This window comes from Agelaius tricolor, unplaced genomic scaffold (genome assembly GCF_023055355.1).
Source record: "Agelaius tricolor isolate 1412-34295 unplaced genomic scaffold, bAgeTri1.0.p SCAF_42, whole genome shotgun sequence".
Taxonomy (NCBI): Eukaryota; Metazoa; Chordata; class Aves; order Passeriformes; family Icteridae; genus Agelaius; species Agelaius tricolor.
The window spans coordinates 86,871-112,725 of NW_027269302.1; the positions used below are offsets into that span (position 1 = coordinate 86,871).

At 49.7% G+C, this 25,855-nt stretch overlaps 2 protein-coding genes across 6 annotated transcripts in view; one reads left to right on the forward strand and one right to left on the reverse strand.

The window, feature by feature from the left end:
* Positions 1-25,855, forward strand: part of LOC139603903 (zinc finger protein 239-like) — a 256,414-nt gene that overhangs the window by 69,998 nt on the left and 160,561 nt on the right. The window contains exons 2-3 of one of the 3 annotated variants that reach the window (XM_071454910.1): positions 1,358-1,423; positions 1,578-2,552. The exons of the other annotated variants lie outside the window; for them this stretch is intronic. Of the exons in view, the coding sequence (XP_071311011.1) occupies positions 1,402-1,423; positions 1,578-2,332 (777 nt within the window). The 5' untranslated portion in view covers positions 1,358-1,401 and the 3' untranslated portion in view covers positions 2,333-2,552. Of the gene's footprint in view, positions 1-1,357; positions 1,424-1,577; positions 2,553-25,855 lie in introns of those variants that run through there. 3 annotated transcript variants of the gene reach the window in all.
* The window catches only part of LOC139603907 (zinc finger protein 436-like), a 623,778-nt gene that overhangs the window by 28,716 nt on the left and 569,207 nt on the right, over positions 1-25,855 (reverse strand). The window lies entirely within an intron of this gene.

A 25,855-nucleotide genomic window follows, 5' to 3' on the forward strand; every position in this document is an offset into this window, starting at 1 on the left:
GGTTTTTCTGGAGCCCACATGGCCGGACTAGAGATGTACCTGGGCAGAGAGATCTTCAAACTCAACGTGTGTTGGGGTAGATGAAACAGGAAAGCCTTATAAATATTATTGTCTGGCCTTTCATTCCAATCTTGCTTATAGTTTCTATATTCTCAAAAGCTTTTGAGAGTATAGGAGCTCTAAGCAAGATTGGAATGAAAGCAAGCTTTTAGATATCTTAGATACTGAACAAGTGGAAAACAATGGTGTGGCCTGACTGAAGGTAATCCTCTTCTGATGAAACAATTCCCTCTGCTTGCAGACAGGTCCAAGGGTCAGAGCAGACCCTACTAGCTCAGCAGAAGGGCTCCAAAGAGGAGTTTTTGGGGTTTAAAATGTAACACAGTATGGTGATAAATGATTTCACTGGATTTAAGGATCATACTTTTTTTTATTATTTTGAAAGCGAGAACAAGCAAAGTTCAGCGCTGGGCGGCCGGGAGTCTCCGCTCCTCTAGGCTCGCGCCGTTCCTATCCCCAAAGTTCACCTTTCATTGCCTTCTTCTCCTGGGTCCAGGGATGACGTGGTCTGTCTTTTGCGCTTGCTCGTTCAGTTGCTAGGGGGTCTTTTTCTGCCTTCTGGTGGTCGTGGGATGAAGGCTCCAAGTCTTCCTCTTTAAGCGCTGACTGAACTTTTCCTTATAAGGCGTACCTTTACAGTGGAATTTTCAGAACACTATACGATTCCTGCAAGCCTAAGCAATTCTTGCGAGTTTAGGAACTGTTGTTAGAGCCTTCCTCTGTGACCTCTGGGTGAACTTTTCCTTATCGTGTATATCTTTACCAAGGAATTCCCAAACCACTATACGATTCCTGCAAGCCAAGCAACCATATGTGGCTGCACATTTAAGAATCAAGCAGTTTTAGCTATTTAGTTATTGCTTTTATATTGTATAATTATTTAGCTATTGATTTAATTAATGAACAAATATATTGCTACTTATTACAGTATGGTGATGTAATGATTTTTATAGGCTGTATGTAATTGCTATTGGATTTGTATCTTGTACTGGACTGGTTAGTGAAAAATAGAATATTTAACACAGAAGAAGAATTATTGTATTGTAACAGGAACCTTACTCTCTTACACTCTTACCCTCTTACTCTCTCACCCTCTCATCCTCTCCCTCCCTCTCTTCTCTCAGGCCTGCTCCAAGCTGTGGCTGGCAGCTCCAAGCAGGGCCCTGCACCCAGGCCCTTTGCAATAAACCGCAAGTTCCACGACCTGGCTGCAGAGATCTCTCGTCTCCGTCCATCCCGACCGCGCTACCCCCGACGCTCCTACAAACGTGCTCATCCCTTGTTTTCCCCAAACCAGGATTTCCCATTGCCAACCCCTGGGAGGCTGTGAGGAAGAGGAAGATGCCCCGGGACACTGAGGCAGGTGAGGAGGAAGTCAGTGCCCCTTTCCCTTCTATGCTGCTCCATCTCCCAGCCCAGCAGGGCCCCCAGCTGCAGCACAGCCCTGGGGGGATCTCGATGCCCTTGCCTGTGGCACGGAGGCAAATCCCATGCTGTCCTTGTCCTTCCTTGCCCAGAGCAGGAGCTGAGCATGGAGAGCAGGGAGGACAAATGCCCGCGGCAGAACCTGGTGGCAGAGGCCGTTTTGAGCGGCTCCACGGCGCAGGAAGCCAACGGGGAGGAAAAGGCCCGGAGATGCCGCACGAGGAGGGGCTGCAAACGCCGATGGCGGGGATGTGAGGGGGAAAGAGGCAGCCTGGGCCGGGAAGGCGGCCGGAGATGGAGGCAGAGCTCGGAGCTGGTGCTCCATGAGCAGCTCCATGATGGGGAGAAGCCCCACACGTGCGTGGAGTGTGGGAAGAGCTTCAGGTGGAGCTCCACCCTGATCGTGCACCAGAGGATCCACACTGGGGAACGGCCCTACGAGTGTGGGGAGTGTGGGAAGAGGTTTCAGACCAGGTCCCATCTTCTCCTGCACTATCAGAGTCACACAGAGGAGAGGCCCTTCCAATGCCCCGACTGTGGGAAGGGATTCAAGCACAACTGCAACCTCGTCAGGCACCGGCGCATCCACACTGGGGAGAGGCCCTACGAGTGTGATAAATGCAGGAAGAGGTTTCTGACCAGCTCCAATCTCCTCCTGCACTATCGGATTCACACAGAGGAGAGGCCCTTCCGCTGCCCTGACTGCGGGAAGGGATTCAAGTACAACTCCAACCTCATCATTCACCAGCGCATCCACACTGGGGAGAGGCCCTACGAGTGTCCCCAGTGTGGGAAGAGCTTCTCACAGAGCTCTAACTTGACCAAACACCAACGGAGGCACCGGTAAGGGAAGCCCTGCGAGTGCCCCGAGTGCGGGAAGAGCTTCGTGCGCTGCTCCAGCTCCATCCCCCACTGGAGGAGGCACTTTGGGCACAGCCCTGGTCACTCACATTCCCTGTGATCCATGTTGGGAACACACCTGGCTGTTTGTCCTTTGGTTTGGCCTTAATTTTTTTCTCTTCTCCATCTCTCTGTCCTCCAGAAGTCCAGAGGGATGGAACAGTCACCTCAAAACCACTCATATTCTACTGAAAATAACTGAATTTTAACCCCAAAGGGCTCAATTCCACCTCAGATTGCTTGTTCCTTCCTCAAAAAACTCAATCCCATGCCAAACTCACTCCATTCCACAGCTGTCAAGTTGAGATGGGGTTGGAAGGAAATTGGGAGAAGTGGGATCTCAATTTGGAGCAATGGGATGGGGATTGTGTGGGTTATATTTGGTAGCAAATAAAACTTTCCGAGTTACTGATTCTGTCCCGTTCATTTTCAGTCATTTCTGTTTGCAGAGTGCCACCTTCTCAGCTGATTCAATTCTTATAAAAGTCCCATTTTTTAAATCATCTAACCCAAACAATCCAAAAACCAATATCAAAATAAAACCACCCGCACACAATTAATTTTTTAAAAATAATTTTAATTTTTCAAGAGTACTTAAGGATGTTATTAAAGTTTAATTGTTTGGTTGAAATGTCTGAGAAATTATAGTGGTGTTTGGTTTTGTGTTTAGTGTATTTGTAATATGCATTGTTTAACTAAGATCTGTTAGATTGCATGTTAGTTTCTTTAGATATTTTTCATCTGAAGTACTTTAGTCATCGAGTTCTTGGAACGTAAACTAGTTTGGGGGAAAAGTTTGCTGTGCATGAGGGTCTGTGAATATGCCCCAGGCTGATGTAAGGGGAAAGGTATTTCAGGGGATCCCCGAAGGTAACAGGGTGCTCCTGCCTGAGCGCCAAGATGCACCCGGCCGTAATAACCTTTGCTCCATGGTCCTGGTCCCCCATTAAACTTTTATTAAAGTCCTTTATTAACCTGTTTACATTTTCACAGGAGAGTGAACGTGTTTTTCACAGGCAGTTTCACAGAAACTGGAAACGTGGGGGTTCCCAGAAGGGGGCATTGCTGATCCAGGGCATGGAGGCGCTGCCTGCAATCGTCCATAACCGCCCATAAGGAGCCTCCAGGGCTTTACCCTCCATGAGCTGCAGCAGACGTGTCGGGAAAGGTGACAAGAGCCCGTGGAATGGTCCTTGTTGCAGGCAGATTGGCCACTTGCAGCTCTTCAAAACTGCCTCCCGTGAAAAATGAAAAAACTTCAACCATTCAAAAATGTGAAAAATGCGTTCACTCTCCTGTGAAAATCTAAAAAGTTTAATAAAGTTTAATGGGAGAGCAGGACCATGGAGCAAAGGTTGTTACAGCCGGGTGCATCTTGGCACTCAGCCAGGAGCACCCTGTTACCTTCAGGGATCCCCTGAAATACCTTTCCCCTTACATCAGCCTGGTGCATATTCATAGACCCTCATGCACAGCAGCTGGGAAGGGTTTAACAGTTTACTGGGTATATTAGCGTTCAGAAACACATAATCACCAGAATGATTCTATGCAGGTGCTTTTATTGAAGAGCTCTGGGTGTCAGGGGTACCAACCCAAATCTGACTCCGACATGGGTTTGGGATGAACATGTTTTTATATTCTATCGTTACATAACTTTCATGTTAATTATTAAACTTCAATTGTTCTATTGTATACATAGATTTCAGCCAAGCATGGGCTCCTTGTGGCCCCCCTCAAACTTCTAACATAGTTTCTCACGATTCTTCTTATGGTTAAACAATAATTATATTTAATTACTAAACAATCATCACATCTAACAATTATATCATTTATCATGTTCTGCTTACGGAGGTGCGATTTCACATGATCTGGCAAGCACAAAGCCTAACATTTTCAGAGTCTATTTTTGACATTTTTCCAGGGCCCCACTATCATTCTCCCCCCTTGGAAAGCATTTTCACTTCACTATAGGTGTAAATGTTTTCACTTGATACAGTCCTTTATTTCTCAATTTATTCTTGACGTTCTTCAAGTCCATGGTTGATGTAAACGTTGTCGTGGATGCTGTCACACACTGGAGAACCAGAAGATGGTGGGTGTGGATCTCGTGTCAGAGCCTTTATTATCTTCTGGTTCCAGGATGTTTTCTTCTGTATCTCTCCTTTCAAGATGCTGTGAACTAACCAAATTGCTAAGAATACAATTAGTAAGATTATCACACTCTCGATAGATTTAATCCATGAACTCACATTCCACCCTAACCCTTTAAAGATTTTGCCTAGCCAGGTCGTAGTCAAATCCTTTTGCTCTTCTTGTGCTTCATGCTCTATTTGTTTCAACTGATTGATGTCACATTCTACATCTGCAGTTACATTTGGGATGTGAATGCAGCAATGACCAACCCGTCCCTTTAAAAATCCACATACTCCATGCTCTTTCAGGAGTAACAAATCTAAGGCTAATCGATTTTGTAAAGTCATTTTTGTGGTGGCTTGTAATTGTACATTTAATTCTTTAAATCCTTCCCGGGTGACTCTTGCCAGTCTATCTACCTGACCTGTAAGTTTGTACAGCATCTCCCTACTCTGATAGTTTGCTGTAGGACCAAGCAAAGACTCTCGGGCCCACCCAAATTTCACTCCACCAGAGGGTTCTTGCCAAGTGTCATCTGGAATTTCATTGTCTAGAACTTCTCGTCTTGCTCTTATCTGCACAAGTTCATGTTTTCCGTTAAATGGGGACTTTTTCCAAATTGGACATGAGGTTGGGAGGCCTAAAGTAATTTCCTTTACTTTCCCATCTACAGGCAGATGTGTTGTCCAGGTGCCATCGCTTGCTGCCCATAGAAATTGTCCTGGACCTCGGACTGTACTCCTGGTACATCCTACAACTGCTTTATAATTCACTCTGCCTTGTTTATGTTTGATCCCTCTGCAAGCACAGCCAGTGTTTAGGGCTATTGCCAGGGGTGGCATCTGCTTTATCTCTGCATCATCTGAAGTGCAGTCATAAGTTTTATTACATGCCCACCAACTTACTTGGTCTGCCCTCGTTCTGCTGCTGGTGGCAGTGTTTGTTACTGCTGGATCTGTTTCATTCTCGGGGCCTTCCCACTTAATGCACCAAGGGGTGTTTGCCATACATTGGAATCTTTGAAGGATACTCACAGACCACGCACTGTCCCAAGGCTCTGTCTGATCTTTCTGATCCTTGGCCTCACACTTCCATACCAGAGTGGTTTCTGTAACATTTTCTATAATCTTTTATAGTGTGGCAAATAGCATTGCCATTGTGTGATGCCTCCTGATTCTCCCATAGGGGTTCCTAGTGTGCCATCACTTAGAATACAGTCTTTCTGGCCCATGGGTTTCATCCATGTTCCTATTTTCTCCCAAGTTTCCTTGATTACTTGCCTCGACTCAGGTACCTGTTTGCATGCAATTGTTTTGTTCTTTTGTATTTCAGGTAGTTTTGATGTTATGATTCCCCAATTTACTGAGTCTCCTGCTGCCTTTGGTATTGGCAGACAGGCAGTTATTCTACAGGTGTTTTGCATTTGGCAAAGTCTTTGACTAATGCAATCATTACATTCTCAGCCCAAACTGCATTAGAAACCTTTATCACCTGTGTTTCTGTTTGTACCTCTCTCTTCATTCTAGAATGAAGAGTGTTTAGTTGATCTTTTTGCATTTCACATCCCAAAGACATTAATGACCATAACATTGGCACAATTACTGATAGCATTCTCAAAGTGATTAAACACATCTTATCTGCAGCCTTGTTGGTTCCACAGTTTACACAGGCCGTGATCCAGGATGGATTTTCTTCACTCGGGTGTAGTGAATCCAGGGGTCCACACCGGCTACTTTGGCTGCTGTAAAGGTGGTCAGCAGTACCTGGTGGGGTCCTCTCCACTTTTCTTTCAGCAGTTCTTCGTTCCAGTTCTTGATGTACACCTCGTCTCCTGGATGTATGTTATGAACTGGGCTCTCGAGAGTCAGCGGTCTATTCCACACGAGGATGCTCTGGAGCTGAGCTAAAGTTTTCCCGAGAGACAGAACATAATTATACACTTCCTGCTTTCCTGTGATGTGCACATTAGGGTTAGGCTCAGGAGATTCATATGGTTTCCCATGCAATATCTCCTAAGGGCTGACTGACATCCCACTCCTAGGCTTTATCCGAATCCTCAACAGTGCTATTGGCAAAGCCTGGGGCCACTGCAATTTGGCTTCTTGGCATATTTTACTGATTTGCCTCTCTAGTGTCTGATTCATCCTCTCTACCTGTCCACTTGACTGGGGTCTCCACGGTGTGTGGAGGTCCCAAGTTATCCCCAGCAATCTACTTACCTCTCTTACTACTGTAGCTATGAAATGGGGCCCCCTATCTGATGATACCCTAGGGGCACCCCGAACCTGGGAATAATCTCCTGTAGTAACCACTTTACTGTTTCCTTTGCTTGGTTGGTGCGACAGGGAAGGGCTTCTGGCCACCCAGAGAATGTGTCAACCCCCACTAACAGGTATTTGTATCCTCGAGTTCTTGGCAGTTCTACAAAATCTACCTGCCAATAGTCTCCTGGCTCTATTCCTATCCGAATTCTTCCTAGGTGTCCCTGTCGCCTTGCCACTGGGTTGTTTTTCAAGCAGATCTCACACTTTGACATTACTGATTTTGCCATTGTTAACATACATACCGAAATTAAACTCTGCTTTAGCAATTTTACCAATGCCTCTGCTCCCCACTGACATCCATTATGTTTAATTTGTAGAACTTCTCTCATTATCAAGGGAGTACCACTATCTGTCCTTGTGCAGTCACATACCATCCCTCTGAATTCTTTTGTGCATTTAGCAAATGTGCCAGTCTCTCATCTTCTACTGAATATTTTGGTTCTGGAGGCAAATTGAATTGGGATACATTAAGCTTTAAAGGTATCAATGCCATTGTTGTTTGCACCTCTCGAGCAACCTGTCAGGCTGCCCAGTCTGCCTTTCGATTTCCCTCACAGATTTTGGAGTTTCCTGATTGCTGTGCTTTACAGTGTATGATTGCCACTTGTTCAGGTTTTTGTACTGCCTTTATCAATTGCAGGACTGCATCCTGATGTTTAATGTGCATACCCAGAGAAGGACAATAGTCCTCTTTCTTTCCACAGTGCTCCGTGTACATGCACCACTCCAAAAGCATATTTTGAGTCAGTCCAGATATTTCCCTTTTTCCCTTCACTTAATTCTAGTGCCCTGGTTAAAGCAACCAGTTCTGCCTTCTGGGCAGATGTATTTGGTGGTAATGCCTTTGCCTCCACTGCTGTACTGACTGTTGTTACCGCATACCCAGCGTATCTGGTTCCGTTTTCCACGAAGCTGCTCCCATCTGTAAACAGCTCCCACTCTGGCTGCTCTAGTGGGACGTCTTTCAGGTCTTCTCTTGCTGAGTAGGTGTACTCTATTACCTCCACACAGTCATGCTCTAATGGGCCTTCTTCAGTTGTGGTACCTGGGAACAAAGCTGGATTCAAAAGGTTAGTTGTTTTTAATGTGACATCATCCTGCTCAGTCAGGACTACCTGGAATTTCATCATCCTGCTTGGGGATAGCCAATGGCCCCCCTTCTGCTCTAAGACAGTGGTTACCATGTGTGGTACATTGACATCTATGTGCCTTCCCATCGTGAGCTTCCTGGCTTCTTGTATCAGCATCACAGTGGCTGCGACTGCCCGCAGACATGGAGGCCACCCGGCACTTATGCTGTCAAGTTGTTTGGAAAAGTAGCCCAGCGGCCTTTTCCAGCTTCCCAGACCTTGGGTCAGGACTCCTAGTGCTAGGCGCAGCCTTTCATGGACAAACAGCTGAAAATCTTTAGACAGATCAGGTAAGCCTAATGCTGGAGCAGTTGTCAGTGCTTCCTTTAATTTTAGGAAGGCTTCTTTCTGTGGCTTGCCCCAGGTGAATGGCTGCATCTTCTGAGCTTCACACAGGGGTTTCGCAATCAGTCCATAGTCCATGATCCACAGGCGACACCATCCTGCCATCCCGAGGAAGACTCGCAGCTCATGTAGATTCTGGGGCTCTGGAATAGCACAAATAACTTGGATACGGTTAGTGCCTAGTTTTCGTTGCCCTTGTGAAATTTCACATCCCAGGTAGATCACAGTCTGTTGGGCAATTTGTGCCTTTCCTCTGGATACGTTATAACCTCCCATTCCCAGGGAATATAAAATCTCAATGGTTACCTTTATACAGGTTGCCTTTTCTTCTGTAGCTGTTAGTATATCATCAACATACTGCAACCACAGATATTGGTCTCTTGGTACTTGCCCACTCTCGGTCCAAATCTCCAGCTCCTTTGCCAGTTGGTTTCCAAATAGGGTCAGCGAATTCTTATATCGTGTCCAGGTGAGCTGGGTCTTTCTCCCATTCCCTGGGTTTTCCCACTCACAGGCAAACAGTTTCCTACTTTCTTTGTCAATGGGGATGCAGAAAAAGGCATCTTTTAAATAAATTTCAGTAAACTACTTATATATCTCTTTTACGGATGTTAGCAATGTGTAAGGATTTGCTACCACTGGAGAAATGTCCTTTGTTATTTTATTTATTGCTCTCAAATCCTGCACTAATCTATATTCACCATTTGGCTTCTTTACTGGAAATATTGGTGTATTCAATTCTGATTCACATTCTTCTAATATTTGGTATTTCAAGAATTTCTCAATAATCTTTACTTATTCCTTGCCATGCTTCTGGATTTAGGGGATAGTGTTTGACTTGTAGAGGCCTCGCCCCTTCTTTTAACTCTACATGCACTGGTTGTGCCAATTTAGATTTCCCTGGTATATCTGTCTCCCATACAGAGGGAATCACTGCATCTCCTACCTCCCTAGGGATAGAGGGAACAGGTTTTTCTTTGATCATTAATATCTGTCCCGTCTTTGATTCAGATATTTTCATTATAAGCTCCCCATTTTCAAAGGTTATTACCGCATCAAGTTTTGCTAGCAAATCTCTCCCTAAAAGCGGAATTGGACACTCAGGTACGTATAGGAATTCGTGTGTTATAACTTTGTTCCCAAAACACAAATCTAGGGGTTGCAAGAATGGCCGTTTTTCCTCTTTCCCTGTAGCGCCGACTATTGTTGTTTCCTTGTCCCCAATTTGTCCTTGCAGATCATTCAATACCAAGTAAGTAGCTCCTGTATCTATTAGAAATTTGACCTCTTTATGTCCTAATTGTTTATTTATAAGAGGTTCCTGATCTTGTTTTACTGGCTCTATGTCTAGTCAGCTGGTATACTCCCCCAAAACCATCCCCTTGGTAACCTGCTGGCACTGATTGCCCTGGTGAAACTGGTTGTTCAAGTCTGGACATTGTCTCTTCCTGCCGAACTTCATATAGTTTAGACCAATTTATAGTTTTGGGCACAGCATTCTGAACTCCTATTTGGATCCACTCTTGATATTTCTGTAGTCTCCCCATATCGCAAAATAAATTAGGGTCCCAATTTGGATCCTCAATTGGGAAATTCTCATCTAAATTCCCTGTTACGAGTCCATTTCTGATGTCCTCTCTTGCCCTTTCTTTGTCTGCCTTAAGTACCATCTCTTTCTCAGTAGTATCCATCAAAGTATATAATATAAATATATTAGATATATTAATATACTATATATAATTATATATATATTTATAATATATTAATATACATATTATTGTATGTCATCCCAGTCAAGATTTTAAGTTTTTTATAACCATTTTTAATACTCATGCCATTTTATCAGGATTTTCTCTATGAATTCTGGCTGATTGTTTCCAAATAACTAAATCTGCAGGAGAGAAAGGCACTTTTATAAATACTGGCCCTTCCACTCCTACACTTTGTTGCAAGGGGGCAATTACAGTCCGTTTTTGTCTGCCTATGTCTTTTCTATCCATAACTGGGGCAAGGTTAGACCCACTCCTGGTTCTGTGGGCTACCCCATCATTGATTCTCTCTCTCTCCTTTCTACCACAGTTAGGTTTTGCTCCTCTTCCGAGGAAGAGGGATCAGGTGACGATGGGAGAGGAGAATAAAGAGGGAAGGGTGTACTAGACGAGACAGGTTCAGGACTAGGTGGGGTAGGAGCAGGCTGTGGGATAGGGACAGATGGAACAGGTGGGATAGGGTTAGGTTCTCTTGTTCCTATTGGAGCTACCTGTAAATCAATATCTGTCTAATTTTCCCTACTCAGGCTTTCTTTCAACGCCAAGTGTTCTAAACAACGTTCCTCACAAACCCCACGCTTATTGCTTGCAGATGTTTTAACCATCATTAATCCACATTCATCCTGCCATTCTGGCTTTGCCCGTAAATAGAAAAACAAATCAACATACGGAACCTCATCCCATTTTCCTTCTTGTTTACAAAACGACATTAACTGCGAAATAGTGTTATATTGCAGAGTCCCGTATTTTGGCTGTTTGTTGTCATTCTCCAAGGCATATCCTGGCCACCATGTATTACAATAATCAATCAACTTAGCTTTACGTAATTCTTCCCCAAAATTATCCTGTTTCCAATGTGCTAGTAAGCACCCCAAAGGAGAACTTTGCGGGATAGAGGTGTTGCCGCCCAAAATCCCTTTAAGTTTCTCCCTTCCAAATATACCACAAATTGCCGAACCCGCAACGCTTTCGCGATTGTCTTATGGAACGGCGCCTGGGCTTGTACCAGCAGGAATTCCTTTAGCCCAACCAAGCGTAGCTTTCGCTGCATCTCATTGGCAGGCACCCAAACCAAAGTAAAAAGCACCTTACCTTTCTCCCGGGGACGTGGCGAGCGGCAGAAGCGGTCGCGGCCGATCGAGCTCCCCGAGAATCCCTCGGTGCCGGCTGGAGCGTGGTCGAGTCACGAAACTCGCTCAGCAGCACCCGCAGGGTCCCATCCGGGGTCGCCAAAATGTTAGCGTTCAGAAACACATAATCACATCAGCGATTATATGCGGTGATTTTTATTCAAGAGCTCTGGGAATCGGGGTAGTTTCCACCCAAATCTGATTCCGACCATACATTCAAGGTGAACCTGTTTTATCCTCTATCATTACATAACTTTCATGTAATTATTAAACCTATATTGCTCTATTGTATACACAGATTTCAGCTAAACATAGCCCCCTTTAAATTTCCAACACAGTTTCTCACAATTCTTCTTATGGTCATATAATAATTATATTTAATTACTAAACACTCACTACATCTAACAATTATATCTTTTATCATACTGCTTACGCAGGTGCAGTGACCTGAGAAAACACAAAGCCCAATATTTTCAAAGACTATTTTTAACATTTTCCAGGGCTCCACTATCACTTTTATTTCTTGTGGGAAAAAAACCTCCATATCAAGCAGGCACTCATGGCCAAAGCTGGGCAACTGCCTCTGGAATTCCTTATACCCAAGGATAGCTCCCAGACAAAAGCTGCCAGGAGTGACAAGTCTGGCTGGCCTTGGCTTCCTGAGGGCTGGCCCTCATCTGCCTCTGAAACACTGGGGCTGGGTGCTTTCCTGCCTTATGAAAAGAACTCTTCTTCCTGTCCAGGCACCCACAGCCAAAACTGAGATTGCACCTCCAAAATGCCCAATGTCCAAGGAAAGCCCCTAGACAAAAGGTGCCAGGAGAGACAGGGCTGGCTGGCTTGGCCTGAGGGTGGCCACCTCTCATCTTCTTCCTAAACACTTGGACTTTGTGCTTTACTTTCCTATGGGCAAAAACACCCATCTTGACCATGGCCAAAACTGGGATTCCACCTCCAAAACTCCGTACATCCAAGGATTGCTCCCAGGTGAAAGCTGCCAGGACAGACAGGTCTGGCTGCCCTTGGCCTCCTGGGGCTGCCTCTCCCCTGCTGTCCAAACACTGGGGCTGGGTGCTTTCCTTCCTATGGAAAAGAACCGTCCTTCTTATCCATGCAGAAATGGCTGAAATTGGGGTTCCACCTCCCAAATTCCCAATATCCAAGGGTTGCTTTCAGACAAAAGCTGCCAGGACAGAGAGGTCTGGCTGGCCTTGGCCTCTGATGGCCACCTTTCATCTGTCCCTGAGACACCACCGGTGTTCTGTGCTTTCCTTCCTATGGAAAAGAACCATCCTTCTCCTCCAGTGTCCATGTCTGAAACTGGGATTCCACCTCTGAAATTCTCAATATCCAAGGGTTGCACCCAGGCAAAATCTGACAGTACCATCAAGGCTGGCTGGCCTGGGCCTCTGGTGGCTGCGCCTGCAACAGCGGGGCTGGGTTCTTTCCTTCCCATGGAGATCCCTGGGACACTGTGGGGACCTCATGGAACCAAGGGGATCATTGTGGCCCCACTGGAGCCCATGGAACCAAGGGGATCATTGTGGCCCCACTGGAGCCCATGGAACCAAGGGGATCATTGTGGCACCACTGGAGCCCAGGGAACCAAGGGGATCATTGTGGGACCACTGGAGCCCATGGAACCAAGGGGATCATTGTGGCACCACTGGAGCCCATGGAACCAAGGGGATCATTGTGGCACCACTGGAGCCCAGGGAACCAAGGGGATCATGGTGACACAGAGGGGCTCCATGGACCCAGAGACCATTGTGGCTCTGTGGGGCCTGATGGAACCATGGAGACCATTCCAACCTTCAGGGCCTGGTGTCACCAAGGGGGCATTATGACACCTCAGGGCCCCATGGAAGCAAGGGACCATTGGGACCCTGTGGGACCCCATGGAACCCAAGGAACATGGAACAGCTCTGGCTGGCTTGGCCTCCCAGGGGCCACCTGACAGCTCTGGCTGATCTTGGCATGTCAAGGGCTGCCTCTCATCAGCTCCTGGAGCACTGGGGCTCTGTGCTTTCCTTGCTATGGAAAAGGGCTGTCTGACTTTTCAGATGGTCATTGCCAGAACGGGTACTCTCCCTAAAATAATTTCCTCTGTGCAAGGGTATCTCACCAAACAAAACCTGCCAGCTCTGGCTGGCCTTGGCCTCTGGTGGTCACCTCTCATCTGCCCCTGAAACACTGGGGCTCTGTTCCTTCATTCCTATGGAAAAGAACCAGCCTTCTTGTCCAGGGACCATGGCCAAAATTAGAATTTGGCCTCCCAAATTCTGTATATCCAAGGATTGCTCCCAGACTGCTCCCAAAAGTTTTGCCAAAAGTTTTGCTCCCAAAAGTAGCCAGGACAGACAGGTCGAGCTGGCCCTGTCCTCTGGTGATTTCTTTAGACCCTGAGCTGACTGTTTTCATTTGGAAAAACTTTGGAGACGGCCCAGAGATGTCCCAAGGAGGGGGGGTTTGGAGACCTAGGGCCCATGAGCACTGTATAGGGACAAAGGAGCTCTGTGCTCAGTGGGGTGGAGCCTGAGGACAGTGGAGCAGAGCCATGAGAGTGTTTAAAGAGCGATTTCAGGGATAGTGGATCCTTTTGACATAGTGGAAAACAGCCAGAGAGAGAAAGAATTAACGCCAAGGGCAGCTGGGGAGGCCCAGAGTGGCTGCAGGAGAAAGGAATTTCCCTGTCAGGGCAGGGCTGTGGTGCAGCACGTCCCCAGCAGGAGCCTGGAGCAGCCCCAGGCTTTGTGTGGGCAGGCAGGGGCAGGCAGGAGGCAGAGCTGTCAGCAAAGGAAGGGCCCAGCCAGGTGGGGCAGCCGGGGGATGCCCAGAGCCTGCAGGGACAGAGGCCAGGGCAGGGACACCGTGGGACAGCCTGGGCTGCACAGGGCACAGGGATGGGCAGCAACTGCAAGACAGCCCTGACAGAGCCAACCTGGGCAGCGCTTTGGCCATGGCTGCTGGCCCTGGGCCTGAGCCAGGAGGGGACAAGTGACCCTTGCAGGCCTGGGGCCTCATTGCCTCCTTGTCCCTGCTCAGCAGCCTGGCAGGGGCCGCCCCACGCTCCAGCCCTTGGCATTGCCCATCCCCACATTCCCGGGCCCATCCCGGGAAGAGCCCTGAGCAAGGAGGGAGGGACAGGATCTGCCTGGCCAGGCCCTGGGGCTCAGGCCTTGGCCCTTTACATTCCTGAAACAAATCCAGGTTTGCTCAGCACCAGAGACACCTTTGCCTTGTTTGTCCCCAGATGCTATCAGTGCCTCCAGTGTTCTGCTCTCCCTGGAACCTGGGGACACTTTCTCAGTGCTGTCCCTCACAGGGATCTCTTTAAAGTACAAGAAACTTCAGTATTTCAATCTGACTTGGAGCTCTTGAGAAGTCTTTGAGCCCACTCTGAGGGACTGGGTGTGATGCAAAGAGCAGCAAAGGCCCAGAGGGTGATTAAAGTCCTTGTGCTGTGTCTGTGCTGCTGAGCTGGGCCGGGCTCCTGGCCCAGAGGCAGCTCCTGGCAAGGGCAGCAGAGCTGCAGAGAGACAGCTCTGGCCAGGAGCAGCTCCTGTGCACAGCCCAGCAGGGCCGGGGCACTGCCAGGGCCCCTCAGGGACACGAGCAGGGCACAGACAGAGCTCACAGGGGCTCAGCACTGGCCGGGGCTGTGGGATGTCCCCGCGGGGGCTGTGTCACAGCAGCACCTCTGGGGCTGTGTCCCAGAGCCACAGAGCAGCTGGGATGGCAGCAAGGGGCTGTGTGACAGCACAGAGTGGGCTGTGTGACAGCACTGAGGGGGTTGTGACAGCACAGAGCTAGCTGTGACATCACAGACATCACAGACATCACACAGACATCACAGAAGGTGGCTCTGTGACATCACAATGTGGGTTGTGACACAGAGTCACAGAGCAGCTGTGTGATGCCACAGAGAAGGCTGTCATATCACAGGGTGACAGTGACATCACAAATGTGCTGTGTGACATCACATAGCAGCGGAATGACATCATATGGAGGTTGTGTGACATAACAGAGTGGTTGTGTGACATCACAGGGGCAGTGTGACATCAGAGAAGGCGGCTCTGTGACATCACAATGTGGGTTGTGACACAGAGTGACAGAGCAGCTGTGTGATGCCACAGAGAAGGCTGTGACATCACAAATCTGCTGTGTGACATCACATAGCAGCTGAATGACATCATATGGAGGTTGTGTGACATAAGAGAGTGGTTGTGTGACATCACCAGGGCTGTGTTACATCACAGGTGGCTGTGTGACATCACGGGGGCTATGTGACATCACAGGCAGCATTGTGACACCACGGGAGCTGTGTGACATCACAGGGGCTGTGTGACATCAATGGGGCTGTGTGACATCACAGGGGCCGTGTGACATCACAGGGGCTGTGTGACATCACGGGGGCTGTGTGAGGTCCCTGGGGAGGTCACTCTGCCCCGGCCCCCTCACAGCTCCCCCCAGAGCAGTCCAACCCTGCTCGTGCACAGCGGGGTCCCCTGTCCCCCCGGGTCCCCCCGCCCCCGGCCCCGCAGCCTCCCCCAGAGGATGTTCCACGAGATCGACCCCAGAGCCTGACACGGGGACGGGGGCCGGGGCCCTGGGGGTGGCACAGGGGGACAGGGACCCCACGGCAGCGTCCCCGTGTGCCCCAGGGCCAGAGCTTGGGCCAGGGCTCCTTCACCCTGTTATAGATAAATATCATAATATTGGCTTTTTGCAAATATTAAAATGGATTTTATATGTGTGGTGTTAAAGTAACTTTGTTCTAAAGATATAGTTTTTATTTCTGTTGTTAATTGAGCTTAGACATTGTAGTGAAATAGCTGATAGAAGTGTGCTTGTGTTAAACTGCCTGCTTGGATGGGATAACATCCAATGCACCCAGGATGAGGACACCTGTACAGATCTGCCAACTATCAGCACTCCCCGTCTGAAGGCAGAGTGCACCAAGGCCCAAAACCTGGAGGTGATAAAGAGAAGGAGCCAAAACCACAGCCAAGAAACACACATGCTCTGAAAAGGCAGACCCAAGGAGGGGCCATGTAAAATCATTCCTGGAATATGTAAAGTAGTTGATGGATATGCATGAGGGTCTATGAATATGCACCAGGCTGATGTAAGGGGAAAGGTATTTCAGGGGATCCCCGAAGGTAACAGGGTGCTCCTGGCTGAGTGCCAAGATGCACCCGGCCATAATAACCTTTGCTCCATGGTCCTGGTCTCCCATTGTCCTTTATTAAACTTTGTACATTTTCACAGGAGAGTGAACGTGTTTTTCACAAATGGAATCTCAAGGGAACAAGGGTCAGTTGTTAAGCCAAGGCTCTGCTTTGACCAAGTGGGGCCTCATGGGACACAGGTGCCACTGGGACATTGCCAGGTCTGGTAGGAACAAGGCTCCATTATTGCACAGTGTTACAGATGAGTAATGTCACAGTTGGGTCTCACAGTGAGGAGATAGATCCTATGTGTGTGTTAAGATGTGTAGTGATGTTATTGTCATCTGTCCCCCATAGTCCTCTTCCCCTGCCCTTGTAATGGCCTTGGTGGTTGGGGCATTTGGGGAGGGCAGGTTTGTCACTGGAAGGCAGGCATGGCAACACCTGCTCTCCAGTCAGGGTGCAAGAAAGCATTCTCCACCAATGGACGGCCACAAAGAGTTACCTGACAGACTTTGGGTGGGGCTAGGATTACCTGGTGCAACACCAAAAGTCTAAAAGGAGGAGCAGCCAATTTGTGAAGGAGCCATGTGGCTGATAGCCACAGGGTGGGGAAGGGCTTCCAGTGCTGTGATTTCTCCTGTTTCAGTCCTTTGTTGTAATTTTTTTCAAGGTTGAATCAACCTTAAAATTTTAAAAGTAGCGGTCATTTCTCACACAGCAAGGCCTCAGGGCGCCCAGGAGAGCGGCGTGACAATGACATCTTGGGGAACCAAGTGTCACCTGCAAACACAACGGGGCCTCATGGAAGCCAGGGGCCACTTGGATATTGCCAGGGCAGGTGGAACTCAGTGTCCATTGTGACACAGCACAGCCTCGTGGAACTCAGCAGAGCATTGGGACAGCCTGGAATCTCATGGAGCCAAGGCTCTGCTTTGGCAAAGTGGGGCCCACAGGACACAGGTGCCACTGGGACATTGCCAGCTCTTGTGGAACCCAGTGTCCACTGTGACCCAGCAGAACCTCATGGAAACATGGGGGCCACTGTGACGCAATGGAATCCCATGGAAGCAAGTGTCAGTTGAGAACGCAGCAGGGCCTCACAGAACCCAGGGGCAACGGGGACCGTGCTGTGGCTCGTGGGAGCAAGGGGCCATTGTGACCCAGCGGGGCCTCCTGGAACCCAGGAGAACATTGTGGGCCCATGGATCCTCATAGAAGCACGGCCCCATTGTGACAAAGTGCAGCATCACAATGGTCTCCTGGGTTCCATGAGTCCTCACTGTGTTTAGAATTGACACTTGGTTCCCCAAGATTCCATGGCTCCATCCCTCTGCTCTGCTGTGATTTGAGGCTGTGCTGTGTCACAATGGACACTTGCTTCCTCCAAGGCTGGAGATGTCCCAGTGGCACTGGGCTTCCATGAGGCCGCGCTTTGTCACAATGGGGCCTTGCTTCCATGAGATTCCATTGTCCCACAATGGTCTCCTGGGTGCCACAAGGCCTGCCTTTGTCACAGTGGAACCTTGATTGCACCAGCCCTGGCAATGTCCCAGTGGCACAGGGGTTCCAGGAGACCCTGCCGTGTCACAATGGGCCCTTGGTTCCATCAGGTTCCATTGTGTCCCAGGGCTCTCCTAGGTCCCATGAGGCCTTGGTCTGCCACAGTGGTGTCTTGTTCCTACCAGGCCTGACAATGTCCCAGTGGCACCTGTGTCCCATGAGGCCCCACTTGATCAAAGCAGAGCCTTGCTCCCATGAGATTCCACTGTGTCACAATGTTCTGCTTGGTTTCATGAGAGCCTGATGTGTTGACAATTGATCCTTGGATCCCAGAGATTCCATTGCATCACAGCTGTGTCCTTGGTTCCATGAGGCCCAGCTTTGTCACAACTGGACCTTGGTTCCATGAGATTCCATTGTATCACAGCGGTGTCCTTGGTTCCTGAGGCCCTGCTGGGTCACAGTGGAGCCTTTGTGCCATTCGTTTCCATGGTGCCACAATGGTCTCCAGCATTCCATGAGGCCATGCAGCAAAAGAGTGGACCCTTGAATCCATGAGTTCCCATTCCATCAGGATGATCTCTTGCATTCCATGAGGCCCTGCTGTGTCACTAAGGAGCCTTTGTTCCATGTGTTCCCCTTGGGACACCATGGTCTCCAGTGCTCCATGAGGCTGAGCCGTGAAACTCTGGGCTCTTGGTTCCATGAGATCCCACCACGGTGTCACCATGGTCTCCTGGGTCCTGCAACAATTCACACTTGGTTCCATGAGATCCCACCACGGTGTCACCATGGTCTCCTGGGTCCCATGAGGGCCCCTCTCTGTGTCACAGTGTTTGCCTTGGTTTCCTGAGAAGCTGATGTGTTGACAGCTGACCCTTGGTCCCTTGAGATTCCATTGCATCCCAGCGGTGTCCTTGGTTTCATAAAGCCCAGGTTTGTCACAAGGGAGCCGTGGTTTCAGGATATTCCATGGTGACACAAGGGTCTCACCACTCTCTGAGGCTGCACCGTGAAACAGTGGACACCTGGTTCCATGAGATTCTGTGGGGTAATAGTCAATTCTTTTGCTTCTTTTCTGCCAAGGTCGGGATGAAATCCCAAGACAGCATTTCTTGTTTGGACTCAGGTGTTCATTAGCTCTTGTTTCTAGAACAGTCTCACAAGCTGTGAGTTCTGCAGCACTTCACTAACAAGGTGAAAATGGAGCCCCGTCTATCTCTCTGCAAGGTCTTTTGAGGATAAACTGTCCAATTAAGAAATGGCAGCTAAATTATTTTTACTTTTAACCCAATAACCAATCAGCCGTGCCCAACATAAGGGACTTTTTTATCCAATTACACAATACCACCCTAACCCGAGGAGGAGGAGGAGGAGGAGGAGGAGAAGGAGAAGGAGAAGGAAAACAAGGAGGAGGAGAAGAAGAAGAAGAAGAAGAAGAAGAAGAAGAAGAAGAAGAAGAAGAAGAAGAAGAAGAAGAAGAAGAAGAAGAAGAAGAAGAAGAAGATGAAGCAGGTGAAGAAGGCAAAGAAAAAGGATCAGCCTCCACCCTAAAACCTCCATCTTGCTTTATATATATTACTATATTCTAAAACATTAAACTCCAAGTTTTCCACCATGTGATATTCCACCCTTCTATTCAAACTCCACACCCATAATCCCAGTTCCATCATTCCATTTTGGAAGCCTTCTCCACAGCCTCAGGTCAAATGCAGTGTTCTCTTGGGGGTCAGTGTCTGTCAGCTCAGAAAGTCCAAAATTCTCAGCAGCCCGGGTTCCAACAGGTAACAATGTTCTCCTGTGTTCCAGTAGGTTCCATTGGGCCCGGCTCTGTCACCATGGACACCTGGTTCCATGGGATTCCATGGGGTGACAATGTTCTCCAGTGTCACCATGGACACCTGGTTCCATGGATTCCATTGGGTGACAATGTTCTCCAGTGTCACCATGGACACCTGGTTCCATGGATTCCATGGGGTGACAATGTTCTCCAGTGTCACCATGGACACCTGGTTCCATGGATTCCATGGGGTGACAATGTTCTCCAGTGTCACCATGGACACCTGGTTCCATGGATTCCATTGGGTGACAATGTTCTCCTGTGTTCCATCAGGCCCGGCTCTGTCCCCATGGACACCCGGTTCCATGGGCAGTGTCCGTGTCCCAGTGGCACCTGTGTTCCATGGCACCCCTGTCTGACCAGGGACAGTTTGTCCCAGGACATTCCATGGAGTCCCAGCGGTCACTTGGGTTCCATGCAGGTGCCTGGGCAGCGGGAGCTCAGCCCAAATATCCGGGGGGTCCCTGGGCTGGTGTTTTTTGGGGGGAACCTTTGGATCTTGCAGGGCTCCAAAGCTGAGCCGTGGATGCCCCTTGGGACAGAGTGGAGCATCATGGAAGCCAGGAGAGCCTGATGGAGCCAGGAGACCCTGATGGAGCCAGGAGACGCTGATGGAAACCAGGAGACCCTGATGGAGCCAGGAGACCCTGATGGGAACCAGGAGACCCTGATGGAAGCCAAGAGACCCTGATGGAGCCAGGAGACCCTGATGGAGACCAGGAGACCCTGATGGAGCCAAGGCTGCAGCGGGACCCAGAGGGACCTCACGGGAGCCAGGAGAGCGTTGTGAGGCTGTGGAACAATGTGGCACCGAGGTTTCACTGGGGCTTGGCAGAAGCTCCTGGAGACAAGGAAGCGCTGGGTGCCTCCGGAATCAGCGTCTGCAGGAGGATTTTCTGCTCCCTCCTGGGATGCTGGTGGACAATAAAGCCTGAGGCAGCCTCCCAAGGGTCCGGCTGTGCCACCAGCGGGGGCCACATCTGGGGGGACGCCCGGCCAGCCCTGGCCCTGCTGCTCCTCCTGGCCGGGCCTGGAGCTGCTGGGAGCCCGGGCTGGGGGAATCCTCAGGGCTGTGCAAGGAAAGGTTCAGCACAAGCAGCCCTGGAGCGAGATGTGCAGTGTGAAACACGCCAATCACTTGATTTTGAAATTGTAAAAGTTCATTAGTAATAAAATGGTTATAAAAATAGCAATACAATTAGAGTAATAATAATTTGGACAATTTGAATTAGGACAATATGAGACAATAGAGAAAAAGGGTTATGGAGGTCTCGGTACCTTTTTCTGGGCACCACGAGCCCGAAAAAGGACACCCGTTAACAAAGGATTAACCCTTAAAAACAACAGCCTGTTGCATATTCATACACTTCATCCATGATGCATAAATTCCATTCAAACACAGGATTCTGTCTGGACATTGCCACCTTCTTCCTCTGAATCCTAACAGCGCCTTCGAGGCGGGAAGAAATTCATTTTTTCTGATAAGAGGGCAATAAATTCTTTTTCCCTGAAAGATTTAGGTGTCCTGTGGCTGCTATCTCACTGCCAGACGTGTCTTTAAAAAAAGAATCCTACATAGCATTGTTTCTATTTTTACATTTTTTATAACCTAAAGCTATATTTAACACAGTACTTAAGAGAATTAATACAGCATTACTTTCTAACAGCAGACATATAATATTCATTTTAATATTTGCGAAAAGCCAATCATAAAATACATGCATTTTTCACATGCAGGCAAAGCCAGCGAGGCAGCAGAGCAAGAGAGAGAGCAGAGCCAGTGACACAACAAACGCAGCGAGAGCGAGAGAGCAAGTTTGAACAGAACTTGCAAAGGGCAAAATCAGCTCGGACCAGGTTAGACTGAAGAACAAGGAGCACCAGGCATGGGCTGATGGTCCAGGTAAAAAGTTCCAGCGTGAGGAGGACGACAGAAGCCTTCATCAAAAGAGCACCAGAAGACTGAGGGCCGCCGCAGGAGGAACGGACGCAGGCGCTGAAGCCACACACGGCTGTAAAACCGGGACACAGCTTTATGCAAATGTGAGTATGCTAATGAAGTGTTGTAATTGTGACTTTTAAAATGGAGCTGAAGGCTAAAGGAGACCGAGTGGGTTTTTGCCAGAGAGATCCCCCTCGCTCCCAGCGCTGGATACACAAATCCCTGCTCTGTCTGACTGCAGAGTTTGATTTCCTCGCCCAGTTTGTCCCACTCCCCCTTTCCCTGCCCTCTCCTCCCCTCTCCCAGTCCCATTTATGGGATTTGGGGTCATTTATGGGATTTGGGTTCTTTGTGTGCCTTTGGGGTTATTTGGGGTTTTTTTTGGGGTTATTCAGGGTAAATTTGGGATAATTTGGGGTAATTTTTCACATTTTTGGGTTTTTAGGGCCATATGTGTGGGGGGTAATTCAGTGCCAATTCTGTGTGGGTTTGGGATCATTTTATGGGATTGGATGGGATTTAAATGGATTTTAATAGGAATTTAGTAGGATTTTAATAGAATTTAATGGGATTTAATAGGAATTTTAATAGGATTTAACGGGATCTCAATGGGATTTTATGGACTTTTAATGGAATTTGATGGGATTGTAATGGAATTTTATGGGATTTTAATGAGATGTCATGGGATTTTAATGGAATATAATAGGATTTTAATAGGATTTTAATAATGTTTAATGGGAATTGAGTGGAATTTAATGGGATTTTTATGGGATTTTAATGGGATTTGATGGGGGTTTCCCCCAGTCCACAGCTCCCTCCCACCTCAATTTGAGGGTCCCATCCCCCTCTTTCCCACCGCTCTCCCGCCCCTTCCCCATCGTTCCCCCAGTCCCCAATCCCCTCCCCCGTGCTTGGTTTTGGGGGTTCCAGGCCCCTCCTGCTCCCTTTGGGGGTCCCGACCCCCCTTTGGTTGAATTTGGGGCCCCCCCGCCCCCCTTCTCCCCGCGCCCCCCGCTCCCCCCGCGGCCGGGGGGGCTCCCAGCGCCCCCAGTGCCACCAGTGCGGCCCCAGCTGCCCCCGCACGCCCCATCCCCATCGCCGGGGTCACCGCCCCCCACCCCAAATTCCGCTCCTGGGCACTGAGAGCCATCAGCGACAAACGCTCTGATTGGCTGGGAATGGCCCCGCGCAGTCTCTGATTGGCCAGCGCTGTGAGAGGCGCTGGGTTCTGCCCGGCACCCGATGAGTCACAGCCGAGCCGGGCGCTGATTCGCTGGAAATCGCCGGGCGGGGCCAGTCTGCCCGGCAACGGGATCGTCATCAGATCCCCGCGCTCTGATTGGCCAGAATCTGTTTCGGGCTGGAGACGGGAGGAACTGGGCACCCCCAGGAGCCCCTCGGGTTTGGGGCTTTCGATCCCCCCTCGGCCCTCGGGGCGGCCCTGGGGCCCCCCCAACACCCCTAAAATGGGGAGGGTCCGCGGGGCCCTTTGGAACCCCCAGAAATGGCCGGGGAGCGGCAGGAGCCGCCCCAAAAAGGGATGGAAGGGTCCGGGCCGGGAATGGGGGAGGCTCTGGGGATGGCTCCGGCCCGGATCGGGGCGGGCTGGGATTGAGGGAGGCTCCGTTCAGCGGCCGGGGAGGGGCTGGGCCTGGGGAGGGCGCCGGGATTGTGGGGATGGGGCCATTCCGGGACTGCGGCGGGGCCTCTCCCTGGGGTTGGGGTCCGGCATTGGCTCAGGGACCCTCCCCGTTCCTGTTCCGCTTCCCGATCCCGTTCCCGATCCCGATCCCGCCGCTGGCTCCAGGGAATGTCCCTGATCTCAACCCCGACCCCAAACCCGAGGTGAGGTCAAACATTGGGGTCAAACACCCCAAATCCTGGGGTCAACTTTCCCGGACCCCAAATCCTGGGGTTCAAACACTGGGGGGGGCCAAACACCCCCAGACCCAAACTCTGGGATCTCAACCTCCCCCCCTGCCCCCCAACCCGAACCCCAAATTTTAGGCCTTAAACCCCCCAAATCCCAGATCCTGGGGTGTCAAACACTCTGCAATTTGCAAATGTTGGGGTTAAATCCCCCAACCCCAAATCCTGGGGTTTGAAACATTTGGGGTGTCCAACACCCCCCATTCCCACAGTCTGGGGTCAAACACCCCCAAATCCCAAATCCTGAGGTGTCAAACACCCCCAACCCCCAAAGTTTGGGGTCTAAAGCCCCAATCCCCAACTCCTGAGGTTTGAAATATCTGGGGTGTCCAACCCTCCTCATCCCCAAAATTTCGGGTCAATCCCCCCAATTCCCAAACTTTGGGATCAAAACCCCCTGACCCCAAATCCTGGGGTCTGAAACATCTGGAGTGTCCAACCGCCCTGATCCCAAAGTTTGGGGCTCAAACCCCTTTGATCCCAAAATCCTCTGGACAAAACCTCTTAAACCCCAAATCCTGGGAACAAAAACCCCCAAATCCCAAACCCAGGGGTGTCAAACATCCCCAATTCCCAAAGTTTGGGGTCAAAAATCCCCAAACCCTGAGGTGTCAAAGTCCCCTAAACCCCAAATTTTAGGATCAACCCCACCCAACTCCCAAATTAGGATCAAACCCCCCAATTCCCAAAGTTTGGGGTCAAACACCCCCAAACCCCGAAATTTAGAATCACACCCCCCCCCCCCCCCCCCCCCAGTCCCAAAATTTGGGGTCATTTGGGGTTTATTTGGGGCAGCTCCAGGTGCAATGTCTGCAGAGAGACCCTGGGTACAATGCTGGGAAAAACCCCAAAAACCCCTCTGGAGCCCCAAAATCCCTGGGGGCTGGGAAAGGGGATTTGGGGTGAAAGAAGAAGGATTTGGAATGCACAAAGAAGGATTTGGGATGGAGAGAGGGGATTTGGGTGGGAAACTGGGTCCCTTTTTGGCGCAGGAGATCTTCCTGGCGCTGCTCTGGGTGATGCTGAAGCCCTGCAGGGCCTCGCGGGCGGCGCCCGCCTGCACCTCGGGCTCCAACTGCACCCAGGCGATGTCGCGGGGCCCGGGCACCAGGGCAGCTCCTGAACCCCGGGAACCTGGGCTGGGAACGGGGCCAGGAGAGCCCCAGACACCCGGGGGTGTTCCCCAGAAACCTGGGAATGTTCCACAGAAACCCGGGAATGTTCCCCAGGCACCCGGGAATGTTCCCCAGACACCCGGGAATGTTCCCCAGGATCCCGGGAATGTTCCCCAGAAACCCAGGAGTGTTCCCCAGACACCTGGGAATATTCTCCCCCAAAAATCCAGAAATGTTCCCCCCCAAATGGAGAAATGTTCCCCCAAAAAATCCAGAAATGTTCTCAAAAGAATGCCTGAAATATTCCCCCAAAAATCCCGAAACATTCCCAAAGAAATCCAGAAATGTTCCTCCAAAAATCCTGGAACATTCCCAAAAAATGAGGAACTTTCCCCAGAAAATCCAGAAACATTCCTCCCCAAACTATACAAAACCAACCCCATTCCCCATGCAGAAACATTCCCAAAAACTCCAGAAACATTCCCAAAAATCCAGAAACCCCTCCCCAAAAAATCCAGAAGACCTCCGCAAAAAATTCAGAAATTCCTCCCTAAAAAATCCAGAAATTTCCACCAAAATTCAAGAAATTTCCTCCCTAAAATATCCAGAATTTCCTCCCCCCCAAACGCTGCTCTTTCCCAAAAATGCAGACATTCCCCCAAAATCCCGATCCTTTCCCCAGACAATCCAGCCCCAAGCCCCCCTCACCCCTCTCGCCCCCCAAGCCCCAGAATCCCCCAATGCCCAAAGGGCCCGGAATGCCCGGGATGCCCGGGATGCCGGGATTGCCCCAGATCTCCCTGGGTGCAGAGCATGGGGAGCAGCAGCTCCTTGGGCTCCTCAGGGAGTGGGGCAGGAACAGGATGTGCTTCGGGGCTCTGCCCACAGCTGGGGAAACGGGAGAAAAACCCCAACAGCAGCAACAAATCTGCCCCAAACCTGCCCCAAGCAGGCCCCAAATCTGCCCAAAGTCACTCTGGATACACACCAAACCATCTGCCCAAAATCCCACCAAAATCCTCCATGCTTTGACCCAGGGCTGTCTCATCATTTTTAAGTCTTTTTCACAGTTCCAAGAAATGATATCTCAGCTTGGTGGGAAGCCTCCTCTAAACTGATGGCATTGTGACATCTACTCT